Raw genomic sequence first — 12,940 nt, forward strand, 5'->3', positions numbered from 1 at the left:
ATGCAAGCACAAACATAATGTTTACTTCCTCATTACGTTAGTTTGGTTTGTACCTTGAGCTGAAGAAATAAATTTGCCAGCTCCAATGACAACGTTTAAGTTAACAGGGGTAGAAAGTCAACCTACCATTTTGGGCTGTTCTTAATGTAAGGTGTAGACAAGCAATTCGGTTCCAGGACTCCACACTGCAGAGATATGCCAGTAAGCAGTAAACTAGGCTTTGCATGAAACCAGAAGACAACTTGATTATATAAACCAGCAGAGATGGATCAAAAAATAATCAGAATTCACACACAAAAGGTAATTATATACACATTAAACATATAAAATGAGGTTGAAATAATTAACAGTTCCATGTTTCTTCAGATAGATAAGATCATGTATGAACAAGATGTTCAATGTCATCATTAAGTATCTAATTCATATACTGACCTTTCAGTGGTCAATGATTCACAGACGTAATGGTTCTTCTTATGCATACCCCATGCTCTCAATTACTGCAAGTTAATGAAATAATAAGCATGAATCTAGTTGCTCAATTTTCTTTCTTGAACATGCTGAGAAAAGAAACATGAAGGTTAATGTATGCAATTATTGAAACACTCAATCAAACTCCTTGAGTAAAGCATCGAAAATGTTCAGACTAATTAGCAGCCTGGCACAAAAAATACAGTACTAACTTGTCCAGTCAATAACATCGAATAGTTCATTTGAACTGCCTGCATAGCTCATGGAACAGTATACATATGGGCCAAAGACATTTTCTTTCTGATGACAGATATCCAGTCTTGCCAAAGCCACCGAAGCTAGTTTGATTCATCCACATTTGATGGTGTTCTCTTTTTTATACAAATCCTTGCCTAATAGTTTAGTGAGACTTCAAATTAATTCAAACTGTGCATCAGCAGTGTAAAATCCTACAATTAGAATGGCTTATTTTCGTGACACTAACTTAAGATGATGTAAAAGAATTCCTGCTGCTAAAGTAATGATCTTTAGACCCTAAGAACTTGGCAAGTTATGGCTTTTAACTACTTCTTAATCATGGACTCGAATACGGTGTTGGCACTTGTGCTAAACTGTAGTCAAAGTGGTATGCTGTACCTTCGTATACCACTAAAAATTATTTACAGATGTTTAAAATGTTAATATCTATCAGTATGATTGATAGAGGATAAGCCTTGGTATCATGGTAAGGTTGCTTGTATTTCACAAAGGGTTAAGTAGTGGAAACAATCTCTGCTCATGGAAGCAAAGTTGCATGTTGACATGGACAGTTGCAACAAGCTCGCACGGGCCCTTTTTTTCTTTGTCCTCACCCTTTCATGGCCAATAAAATGTAAATATCGAGGCGTGTGACAGTCCGACAAACTCATTTTGCATGTATTTTGCTTGTTCTCCATTGTACAAGCAGGCCGCAGGTTGTTTTGCCAACCTTCAGCATTTTTGAACTGAAACAAGCCAAAACAACTTTTTTCTGATCAACCCTTTTCTTGTAAGTTGCAGCAATGTTTCCGGGCCATAGACCTAGCAGTATGAAATGCCAGACATCTCAGAACTCCAGAACCCATAGGTGGCACTGGTCTGGATAGGGCTTTGAGATAAGTAGTTGGGGAGCTTTGACAACCTGTGAGACCATGAGCTGCATGTGGCGCAAGTGTGAGTCTCCATCAAGCTTTTCAACACTGGGACTCTGATGTTGTTTGGAACTGCCGCTGCCTTTTGAAGCTAAAATAGTTCCCATCATGTTCAATTGCTTGTTTCGTGCATCTTGTGGATCGACAAAAACACTTTATCTAACATCACACAAGGGAGCAACTAGGCTGACCCTTCGAGGGCAGGTGTCGCTTGTGTGGCTTACAACTTAAGCAATTCTAGCTAACCTCGTATTGATAGAAGCCTGTGCACGGGCCATCCTTATCTATATGACTGATACAACATATTGGTACAATATCAAATCGTTATGACCAATATGCTACGGCATCTAGATCAATGCTCTTAGCACAATAATTTGTCTTTCAATTAATGTGCTTGCACTAAGTAGTTGAACTAGCTGAAATCAAGCAAGATAGGCATAGCTCAAGCCTAGATAATGCAGCTCAATTTAGTTCATTTATCATTGATCCAAGCAGTAGTTGCTAATGTTAATCCTACTACTCTTCTGATTAAGTATTCAAAATTGTGCTGACATATTTATGCATATAAACACTAGACATCTAGGTTCTTCTTCAAATTATCATTTGAAATAGATTGAGAAAGAAACTGAAGTAGTCAAGATGCTACATATATTTGTAGGATCAAAAGGAAAAAACACTGAATCAGCATATTTATGCATTGATATGTAATTGTGAATCAAGTAAAATAGACAAAAATTCAAAGCTGACTAACTTTTTTCCAGTCAATTAACTCCAAGGAATCTCATCTAAGACATTTTATGTTTTAGATCATGCAAAAAATAGAAGGAAGTTGAGACATTCATTTATTTGTTCTTAAGAAAGACACGTACGTAAATTGAAGCTTGCTCATTGTCAACAATTGATCATAAATGTACAAAGCTCAGAGCATGAAGAGGAAGGTTAGGTTCTTTATTTGAGAAATCTGGAGAGAAACCCGATCAGGAAATTTTTTGTCAAAATATGTAAAATGATAAAAAGATGGAAGTAAAGGGGGGGAAAAATCAGAGAGAAAGAAAGAAAAAGACGAGGAACAACATATCAAGCACTGTCTTCTATCCTTCGTTGTTTTGTTGATCTGAATACAAATAGCGACAATTATAAGACAATCAGAAGTAGTTGTACCGTTTGAATGCTCGGCCAGCAGAGGCAAAACCCTCGCGATAGCATAACAAGCCAAAGAACGTAATTTCGAAAACAGTGTCGCTTCTTTCCGAGTACAGTACCACGCTAAGAACGATTAAAAGAGGCAAGCTGGCTCTACTGAGTTGCGCTGCTGCCAGGCTAAGATCCGACAGGCGTCAAAACAGCGGAATCCAACGCGCACAAGAAGTGGGAGAAGAGGAGGCTAGAGGGGGAGAATTTACCCAACTAGAAGAGCGAGATGCGTCTCCAGTTGCGCTGGCTGTAGCTGAAGCAGAGACGATCACGCGCCCAAAGAAGCTGCAACGGAGACCGGAAGAGACCGGAAGAGATCGGAAGGAAGGGAGAGATGACAGGCCAAGCGCTCTAATTTATTTTGATTACTCTCCCATCACAACCGTCCATCCTTCCTTTCTTATATCTCAACCACCCATTTGAAGGTGCCACAACAATACATCAAAATACAGAGACTTCAAATTTAAATCAAACTAGCTAATATTTATTACAATAAATCATGATAAATATAAAATTGAGATGTCAATATAAAAAATATATATGTAAAGGATCATTTGAAGGATGCTATGACAATGAAATAGATTATGAGAAAGTCATAGACCTTTCCACCCTTTGAAACAAATACAAGAACAAGAATATTCAATTTGCATCATCAACAAAACAAATATTAACTTACCTCAACCATTGGGTATCTTACTCTATTAATCTATATAAAATTATTTATTTTATTGCCTAGAAATGGTGGCTAGTAAAGAGGATAGCTATGGATCAAGTACCAGATATAGTGGATAATTTTTCTATAAATAAAGAATAATTTCATGCCTTGCAAATGAATCAAAGTTGATTTATGTAACTTTCCAAAGTCAAAGATGAACCATTCTAGATAGACATCAAACACCTATATTATATTCTAGGATTCTTTGACCAGGAATTTGATTCTAAAAACATAAGGCACTTGAATTGAGCAAGAGGATTCAAAGAACAAAGTGTCATATGACCTTATAAATCTTGGTTTACCTACGGATTAGCAAGTGCTTTTAAGTCTACTAGTCTAAGACCACATTCATCACAAATTTGATGTGTGGGATCAAGAGTGAATTTGATAGAATCACCATGGACTAAATTAAAATCGCACCCAATTAGATCCTTACAAGTGGAGTAGAATACTAATGAATCAAACATTTGGATGAACATGCGTAGAAGGGGCTAATTATATATTACCTCATATAGTTAGTTACTTTTAGTGTCTAGGTCTCTACACCTTCAGAGGGCAACTGTGTTGACATCGACGCAGGACAACTGCGTCGATATCAATGCAAATAGTGGTGGTCGCCATGACGTTTACGATGAAGATGGTGGTTGCCTCACAATTGACACGTTGAACAAATCTCAGCTTTGACCCAAAGCTAGGGTCGTCGGAGCTCCTATCGTTCCCCTCGTTACCACATCAGTTCCGACACCATCTCTTGTAAAGTGACCCTTTTGCCACTCTACATCTGCGTCAACATTGATGTAGATATTGAGTGGCTCTTTCGTCACTCGGTAACTACATTGACGTTGATGTAGAGCAATGAAATGACCACTTAATGAGAGGTGGTGCCAAAATTGATGCGACAACGAAAGGAGTGATAGGAGCTCTGACAACCCTAGCTTTGGGTTGAGGTTGGGATCCGCTCAACGGGTCAACTACAAGACGACCACCATTTTTGTTATAGAAGTCGCTAGACAACTACGTCAGCATCGTCGTAGATATAGAACAACACCAAACGAACGACTATGAGGTTGAAATGCTCTTCTTGTGAAGGCAAATGACGTTGTGGTGAAAGCAAATCTTATCTTCGTTGGAGGGGGGCCAAACAACTAAGTTGACATCAATGCCATCGGTATCGTCATTTGCCACCACCGACATTATTGACCATCAAACGTTAAAATTATTCTTTTATCCTTTGTTCGTATTTTCACTGATAAAATTGATGTCGTTAGGATAAATAAACCTATATATTTTACTTTCATAATTATAAAGATAATAATATAATTTTTTAAAATATATGAACCAAGGCAACTAAATACAAGAGATATTACCCCCAGCCTGGAAGTTATCTAACTATGCAAGAGAATTGTGTTCTATTGCCTAGGAGTTATCTCAACTCGATAATCAAACGAACCGATTTCGCAATTCTTTAGACTTGTATGTCCTGTGTATTGTTCTTGATTGGCTATGACGAACGATCCAACACGACAAGGTCGACGCACCTTAGTTGGATATCTAACTTGCTCCGGCAGCAAACTTTCTCGGCATATCCTTCATCTTGATGGCTTCTCTGCTCCTCCACCTTGCGTTCTATCTTCTGAAAGCAGCCTTGGCAGGGCTACTCTTGTGCGTTGTCGGATGGATCCTACTGTTCATCGTCTTCTACGCCAAGGAGTCGATCCAAGGTTCCAACAGGCCTCCCATCGCCGGCACCATCTTCCACCTGCTGATCCACTTCAACGCCGTCTTCGACTTCCAGACCGCCGTCGCTCGCCGGCACAAGACCTTTCGGCTGATCGCACCCCCTCACAGCGATATCTACACGGCCGATCCGGCCAACGTCGAGCATGTTCTAAAGACCAACTTCTCCAAGTACAGCAAGGTCCGGTCGTCTTCCTCGTCTTGCTCCCTGCTCTTGGTCTTCATCATCTGATGCGTGTGTGTGTGTATCGTGCCACCAGGGGCAGGGCAACTATACGGTCATGAGGGATCTGTTCGGCGATGGGATCTTCGCGGTGGACGGCGAGAAGTGGCGCCACCAGCGGAAGCTCGCCAGCTTCGAGTTCTCCGCCAGAGTCCTTCGGGACTTCAGCAGCGTCGTGTTCAGGTCGACCGCCGCAAAGCTGGCGCAGAAGATCTCCGACGCCGCCGACGCCGCGAGCGTCTTCGACATGCAAGATCTTCTGATGAAGGCGACGCTGGACTCGATCTTCAAGGTGGGGTTCGGCGTTGAGCTCGACACCCTCTCGGGATCGGATGAGTTGGGGGCTCGCTTCAGCGAGGCCTTCGACGACGCCAACTCCATCGTGTTCTGGAGGTACGTCGACGTCTTGTGGAAGGTCAAAAGGCGTCTCGACGTCGGCATCGAGGCTCGGCTGAAGAGGAACATCAAGGTGATCGATGACTTCGTGTTCCAACTCATCCGCCGCAAGAGAGACCAGATGAACAACGGCGAAGAAGACAAGGTAAATGATCAAGAACACCTGCAAAATCTTTCCTTTGCTGTGACCTTGATCTTGTTCGAAGCACTGCGCAGATGAGCAAAGGAGACATACTGTCGAGGTTTATACTGGCAAAGGAAAAGGAACCCGAAAGCACGAGCGATTCGTACCTGAGGGACGTGATTCTCAACTTCATGATGGCCGGGAAGGACACCACCGCGAACACCCTCACCTGGTTCTTCTACCTGCTGTGCAAGCACCCATCGATACAAGAGAAGGTCGCAGCCGAGGTGGAAGACGCGACCAAGGCGGAAGGAAACAAGACCGACATGGCAGAGTTCGCCATGAGCTTAACCGACGAAGCCATCGACAAGATGCAGTATCTCCATGCCGCGCTCACCGAGACCTTAAGGCTCTATCCAGCTGTTCCTGTGGTACGATCATTACCTCTCCCGCATCAGCTTCCGGGAGATCATATCTGACGGCGTGCTTCGTGACAGGATGGGAAGAGTGCAGACGAAGATGATGTGCTACCTGATGGCTTTGAGGTGAAGAAGGGAGACGGAATCACTTACCTGACCTACGCCATGGGGAGGATGACATACATTTGGGGTGAAGATGCCGAGGACTTCAGGCCTGAGAGATGGATCGAGAATGGAAGTTTCAAGCCGCAGAGTCCATTCAAGTTCGTCGCCTTCCATGTAAGCAGCAGTAGTAACATCAGCCAACCATTCTTCCGATGAATCTCTGAACTCGAACTCTTTCTTTGTGATAGGCGGGCCCTCGGAGTTGCCTGGGGAAAGACTTCGCGTACAGGCAGATGAAGATTATGGCCGCCGCCACCCTCCGTTTCTTCAGGTTCCATCTGAAGGACGAGTCAAAGACCGACAGATACAGGACAATGTTTACTCTGCACATACGTGATGGCCTTCCTCTGCTAGCATTCTACAGGCAAATTTAGACTGAGCTACCTATGCATTGTAGTAGTTCAAGTGGCTCAGACCACCTCAGATGTCTCTAAACTATTTGGTGTTGTGTCATTGAGATAGTAAATACTCTTGGGAACTCTTATATACATGTGTTTCCCCTAAGATAGAAAACATGCATTTATGGAAATATAGACTCAAAATCAGTGGGAAATTAAAATTATACTTCTTGGAGAATCATACTTGTCCATGAAAAATTCTTTACTTCAAACAAAATTGATGTCAACTATGATTGCAAATGATAATTAACTTGAGCTCAACAACAATCGTACACGTGAAAAGCCTAATATTTGGAAATATATACATGGAGAGAGAGAGAGAGACATCAAAAACACATTTTTTTTCCCATATGTTATCACATACAAAATAAACTATATGAATTATATTATACTGCTCAAGATTTTGCACCATTTAATTAATGGGTGAATGAATTGGAAGCTTTAAAGGAAGATATAAACACAACAATTTTGAAACCATTGCTAGGACTTCTACCTGAACAAGCAAGCAGGTCTCTGCGTTGAACGGCCATTTCTGAAGGATCTGACTTTTGAAAATGACTCCCACTGCAAGAAATTTTCTGAGTCACCATTTAATGGATCATAATGCCTTGTGGAATCTCTTTTATTTCCCAAGTAAATTCATGCGACATGTGAGTACAAGCTCAGAAGAAAACCTTCAGAGCCGAGCGCTGGTTCTATTCCAACTTAAGCCATCGTTACTTGGCACAGGGCTCACATGCTTCTCGGCAGCTTCAGTTGTGGAGGAAGCCTTCTTTTGCGAGCATATGAAGGAGAGTGATTGCAGCCATGACACCAGAACTGGTTTTCTAGTGACATCATCTGACTCGGCAACTTGAAAATACATCTCGTCAAGTAGTGCATTCTGACCATCTTTAGGCAGCTGGATTATGAATTCTGCCAATTGCTTCAACAAGTATGGCAACACCTGTAAACAGCAGGGAAACTCCTAAACATTAGAACTAAAACTAGGAAAGGATATATGAAATAGCATGCAGAAGCAGCAACAGGACTTTATCCTGGAAAAGCTTTAATTCTCCATAGAGGAAGAGTAGTTGGTTTAGCAGCAATACAACAGTAAAACATATCATGCAACTATAGAAAAAAACATAATGAGAATCGAGGCATTCTATCATTTTCATTTAAATTCATACTCGCCGAGATGTAGTAAAGACAACGAAATAAATTGCATCGACAAATTGAAATGAGAAGGAAACAAAATACTAAACCTGATTTGTTCTATCACCAGTCAGTTTCAACATTGGTGTGGTGTAATTATCAAAGCAAAATGTTTATTCAGAATCATTTTACCAACCGTACATGGAAACACAACTGCAAGGTAGCCTGTATGCAACTTATATTCCTGTGATGACACTGAAGACTTTGATCAGGCATTTCAGGGTCTCCATTAGTTTATACAGCAAATAGAGTTATCCATTGAAGTCAGCACAAGTATTTAACTACATTGTTCTTTCAGCAAATAGAATTATCCACTGGAAGCATGGGCAAGGAAGAATTGGGGGGATCGTTTGTTTCTTTGGACAGTTGTTTTTCAGATCTGGTTATAAGGGCTAAATAGGTGGGATTCAGAAGTAAAGAGTATACATGAGAGAGAATGACTCGAGTATTTCGGCACAGTTTACACATGCATTCTATCTATCTCAATATAGTACAAGCTTTGGAAAGAGGATAATCATTTATTTATAGGTGCCCTGATCAACTCTTACAACATCAGATGCCAACTTAATATTCTGCTTATTGCTCTCAAGTATGACAATAACTGACCAAAAGTAGCAACAAGTCCCCAAGTCCTGAGTCCCAATTTTAATCATGAAATGTTGTCCTAAATTCCTAATAAAGCATTGACAAGAAGATCTCACCAATCATGCTGGGACAGTACACAATGGCAGATGGCATACTAAACTAAGCATGTCAGAGCATATGCCTTGACAACTGCTACAGACATGATACCATGGCAAAGGAATCTTATAATGTGAGTGAAGACCAAAAGGCATTTGCACTTCAGGCTTTGCCAGTAGTAACTGATTTATGATCTTGCATGCATAGGCAACTCTTTGCATATATCCATTTTGTCCTATTTTGTTAAATCCATTTATCAAAATTTCTATTTTAGGAGCTTCTGCCCTCAAAAGATGAGGTAACAAAATCTCTTGTGCTATAATAAAGATTTCACTCAAATGGAAGCATGATCATTTTTATATGCAGACTCTTTCCAATTGAATTGCCTCTTATCATTTTTTTATATCATTCCAAAAATTTGCAAATTCTCAAAGGGAAGGGAAGATAATCCACTTTGAACAAAAGACCAGATGCTTATTCTACACTAGTTCAGGTACCACTGCCACCCACACCCTCTCCTCTTCACCCCCCAAAAAAAGAACAATATTATCCTCCACATCCTATGTACGTATGTTTTTCGTGTCAACTATTGAAGAAACATTCAGTTGATGAAGATCTTGTAGTTCAACATGCAACTATTACAGCCACCATTTGAAGACCAAATATTAGTTTTTTTTTTCTTCTGTAACATAGATTGACATGCATGCAACATATTTCTTTCATCAGTTTATTCTCTTAAAAAGATTTGTAATAAAAAACATTCATGTACATTAAATTCTTGTTATTAGTATCTAACCTATAGTTATTCCAAACATGTTTAGCATAGAAAACAAAACACTACTTCAGTGGCAACAAAAATAGCTTTACAATGATAGGTCACTGTTCAAGGGAACCACCTAGTTCTTTACAAAAATAAAGGTATCATGGCATAGTTCTGGCAATGTGGAAACTAAGGTCCTCATGCTAAGTAAAATCACTATCACGAAAGTATTTAGGGCCACAAGATTGATATAAATGATAGTATGAAGACCCATCCATAGTTAGCTTCATCATACATACCAAACTTGCACCACAAAGACACAACAGAATGACGTTACATAAAATGCCAAGATCTAGTTTTGCGAGTGCTAGTCTCCCTCACTATGCAATTGGAAAAAAAGTAAAAACAGAAGTTGTACAAAGATCTTCACAGACTAGCATCTGAAACATACCTGTATATCTACAAGATAAATGAGGCGAAGTAGAAGATCCAGGACCTTTTTAGGAGGTCCTGAACTTCCTTCCCAACTTTTCCACATGGTTGGATCTTCACTCATGGCCTTCCCACAAAGGTCAGAAGCTTTTGCCACAAGGCTATGAATACAATAAAATATTGCTGGACTTCCAGCAGGAAGATGCCTGACCAAAGCAGCAACACCAGAAGCCAAACCTTCAAATGGTGTAATCCTGGGATAAACCTGTATGTTGCGAAAGTCGAAGAGGAGAGTTAAGGAGATCCAGATGATCAAATACAAGTCAACCAACAAGGTTTAGATGACTAAGGTACCTACCTGCAAAGCTTGCTGCATGTAATAGAAAACAAGTTGCTCCTTTAAAACAACTCTATCATCCTGATCGGAATCCTTGCCAGAGGATACAAAAGAAACAAATATGGAGTGTGAAGCTCGGGTTACTTTTTCATTAGGGTGTTGCATATATCTGTCAAACTTATATTAAGGAATAGCATAATCTCCATATAAGTCTTACTTTCATGCAGCATGCTAATACATTCAAATAAGGATACAAGAACATAGTCGGTGCTACTCGTTTCCCAAACAAGGAGGTAGGGACAAAACTTATGCAAGTTGGCAAAACTCGCAGGTAAAATAATATACGAGAAGTCTGCACTTCATCTTGTGACCAAATATATCTCATCCTCTCCAATATAATTGAGCCTGTTACCAAATATATGAAAATAGGGATATACAAATAAAAACCAAAAGATATCAAACAAATACAAATTTTTTTTTTGAAGTTTTAAAGATTGACCAGATACCCTGTGCTTTTGTTAGCTCGGTGTAAGGAGGCATTGACTCGACAAATGAAACACATGAATCTGCATTCTCCTGGAGGGTTAAAACAGCACGGCGAACTGCCTCGGTATACTCGGGCAGGCGAACACGACGGAGATACTCCATGCAAGAGAATGCAACAAGGATCCTAGAAGAGACCTCCGGTCTGAACTCATGAGAAGATTTGCTATTCAACTTATGTTTGCTAACCTCTGCAGCAAAAACAACTACCATCAAGAATGCAGCTTCGGCAATCTTTTCCAAATCCCCCAGCAGCTCATCACTCTTCCCTCGATGAACCCATGCTGCTAAACGTAGATTCGAGTAAACCTGTTGAGAATAATCCCACAAATGGTTTTCAACCATTGCCTTGCTGACCTCGTCTGCAGATGCATACTGATTGCAGAAGACTCCAGTCACTGCACCTGCTTCTTTAAAAAGGGCACTACCTAAATGCTCCGTTGCCTTGCAGGTGGCCAAATTTTCATTCACATTTTCTAAGGACATCCTAAAGAAATACTGCAGGGGAAAGACTTCGTTCAACAATGAGAGACAAAGGCTCCGAAGCACAGACGCATTGAATGAAATTGAGCCGCACCGAGCCAAACCAATTGCAATGCACTGCAGCAGAACATGGCTGTCATCCGATACATTAGAACCAGAATCAGTCCCAATTCTAGAAATGGTGCACTCTGCGACATAACTTATCGACTCTTCGATAGACTTCCTCAGCCGAGGGTCAATTTCAACCCTATTGCTTCTGAAAGCCCTCAGAACTCCGGCAGGAGCCATCAACACCAAAAGGGGAGCGAAATTCCCCCTGGATTTGCTCTTGTTCGCTGAGATCTCTCCGCAGAGCGACTCAATTCTGCTCCAAGACCTTGAAGCCAGGAACCCCGACGTGCACCACTCGAACAAGCGCAGAACCATAAGGCCATGGGAGAGCGAGGGTCCAAGCCCGCCGGCTTCGGCGGACCAAATCCGAAACAGAAAGTTAAGGATTTTTCCAAGACGCGCATCGTCCTCCAATCGGGAGAGGGCGTAGCCGATGCCGGCGAGAAATTCTGGGAGAAGGTCGGCGTCACGGAAAATCGCGGGCAGGGAGGAATCCAAGAAAGAGCAGAGGTGGTCGAGGCAGGGCGAGAGGGCGGAGGCGGGGAGAGCGGGGGAGGCGGAGAGGGCACCGAGGAGGAGGATGGAGTGAGTCGACGGGGGAAAGGAGGAGGAGACGGAGAGGATGGAGAGAAGGAGGGGAGGGGAAGGGCGGGAAGACTTGCGGAGATAGGTGTAGAGGAGGGAAAGGACGAGGGGGAAGGCGTCAGGAGAGGAGGAAGGGAGCAGGGAGAGGAGGAGCTTGGCCTGGGGGTCGGAGACGTGGAGGGCGGAGCGGCCGCGGGAGAGTGTAAGGAGAGCGGAGAGGAGGCGAGGAGGGTCGGCCGAGGGGTCACGGAGGTCGGCCCACGACCGGAGGATCACAGCCGCCGAAGGAGGAGCAGCAGCAGCAGCGGGAGAAGGAGTTTGAGAGGCGTCAGCACCGGCCGCCGCTCGAAGCCAGTGTTCAAGGAAGAGGATCTGCCGGGGTCGGGAATTGGACAGCATCGAGAAGATTGTCCCGACCGGGGGGGGGGGGGGGAGGGGATGGGGAAGGTTGGGGAGGGGAGTGCTGAGGAAGAACGGCAGAGAGAGGCCTCTATTTCGCCATTGACACCGTCGTGCTCTTGTACGGTCTACCTATCAAGTCTTTTCGCGATCTCAAAGCAAAATTTGATATTAGGAAATTTCTCAGTAGTAAATGAAAATCTAGAAATTTAACAAATTTTTTTTTTTTAAATTACATAGATATTACTATTTACAAATAAAGATAGATATTACTATTTACGTAGATATTAATATTTAATAAAAATATACGAAAGGATATTATTATTTTTATAATCTTATTATAATATATTTTATTATATTTCTAAACTATTTATTTATAAATTTATATATCAATTTCATAAATT

The 12,940-nt window shown here is 41.7% G+C and overlaps 2 protein-coding genes across 5 annotated transcripts; one reads left to right on the top strand and one right to left on the bottom strand.

Moving 5' to 3' along the window:
• The first annotated feature begins 5,143 nt into the window (after positions 1-5,143).
• LOC135600994 (cytochrome P450 704C1-like) lies at positions 5,144-7,123 on the top strand. Its single transcript, XM_065094172.1, has 5 exons — positions 5,144-5,464; positions 5,544-6,047; positions 6,119-6,457; positions 6,524-6,724; positions 6,799-7,123. The coding sequence occupies exons 1-5, from the start codon at positions 5,144-5,146 to the stop codon at positions 6,982-6,984; spliced, it is 1,551 nt and encodes a 516-aa protein (XP_064950244.1). The 3' UTR covers positions 6,985-7,123.
• LOC135582454 (uncharacterized) lies at positions 6,753-12,583 on the bottom strand. Of its 4 annotated transcripts, none has more exons than XR_671206.3 (7): positions 10,922-12,583; positions 10,670-10,820; positions 10,437-10,584; positions 10,098-10,343; positions 7,683-7,954; positions 7,502-7,572; positions 6,753-6,888 (listed from the first exon to the last, which is right to left on the bottom strand). XR_671206.3 is itself a non-coding variant. In XM_065094152.1 (6 exons), exons 1-5 carry the CDS (start codon positions 12,534-12,536, stop codon positions 7,685-7,687), a joined length of 2,430 nt encoding a protein of 809 aa, XP_064950224.1. In that variant the 5' UTR covers positions 12,537-12,583; the 3' UTR covers positions 7,281-7,572; positions 7,683-7,684. The 4 variants fall into 4 exon arrangements, 2 of the variants coding, with proteins under 2 accessions (XP_064950224.1, XP_064950214.1); XR_010483098.1 differs by having other exon boundaries at positions 6,833-6,968; XM_065094152.1 differs by lacking the exon at positions 6,753-6,888 and having other exon boundaries at positions 7,281-7,572.
• Between the last annotated feature and the right edge of the window lie 357 nt (positions 12,584-12,940).

Source organism: Musa acuminata, chromosome BXJ1-1 (genome assembly GCF_036884655.1).
Source record: "Musa acuminata AAA Group cultivar baxijiao chromosome BXJ1-1, Cavendish_Baxijiao_AAA, whole genome shotgun sequence".
In the NCBI taxonomy this organism is placed as follows: Eukaryota; Viridiplantae; Streptophyta; class Magnoliopsida; order Zingiberales; family Musaceae; genus Musa; species Musa acuminata.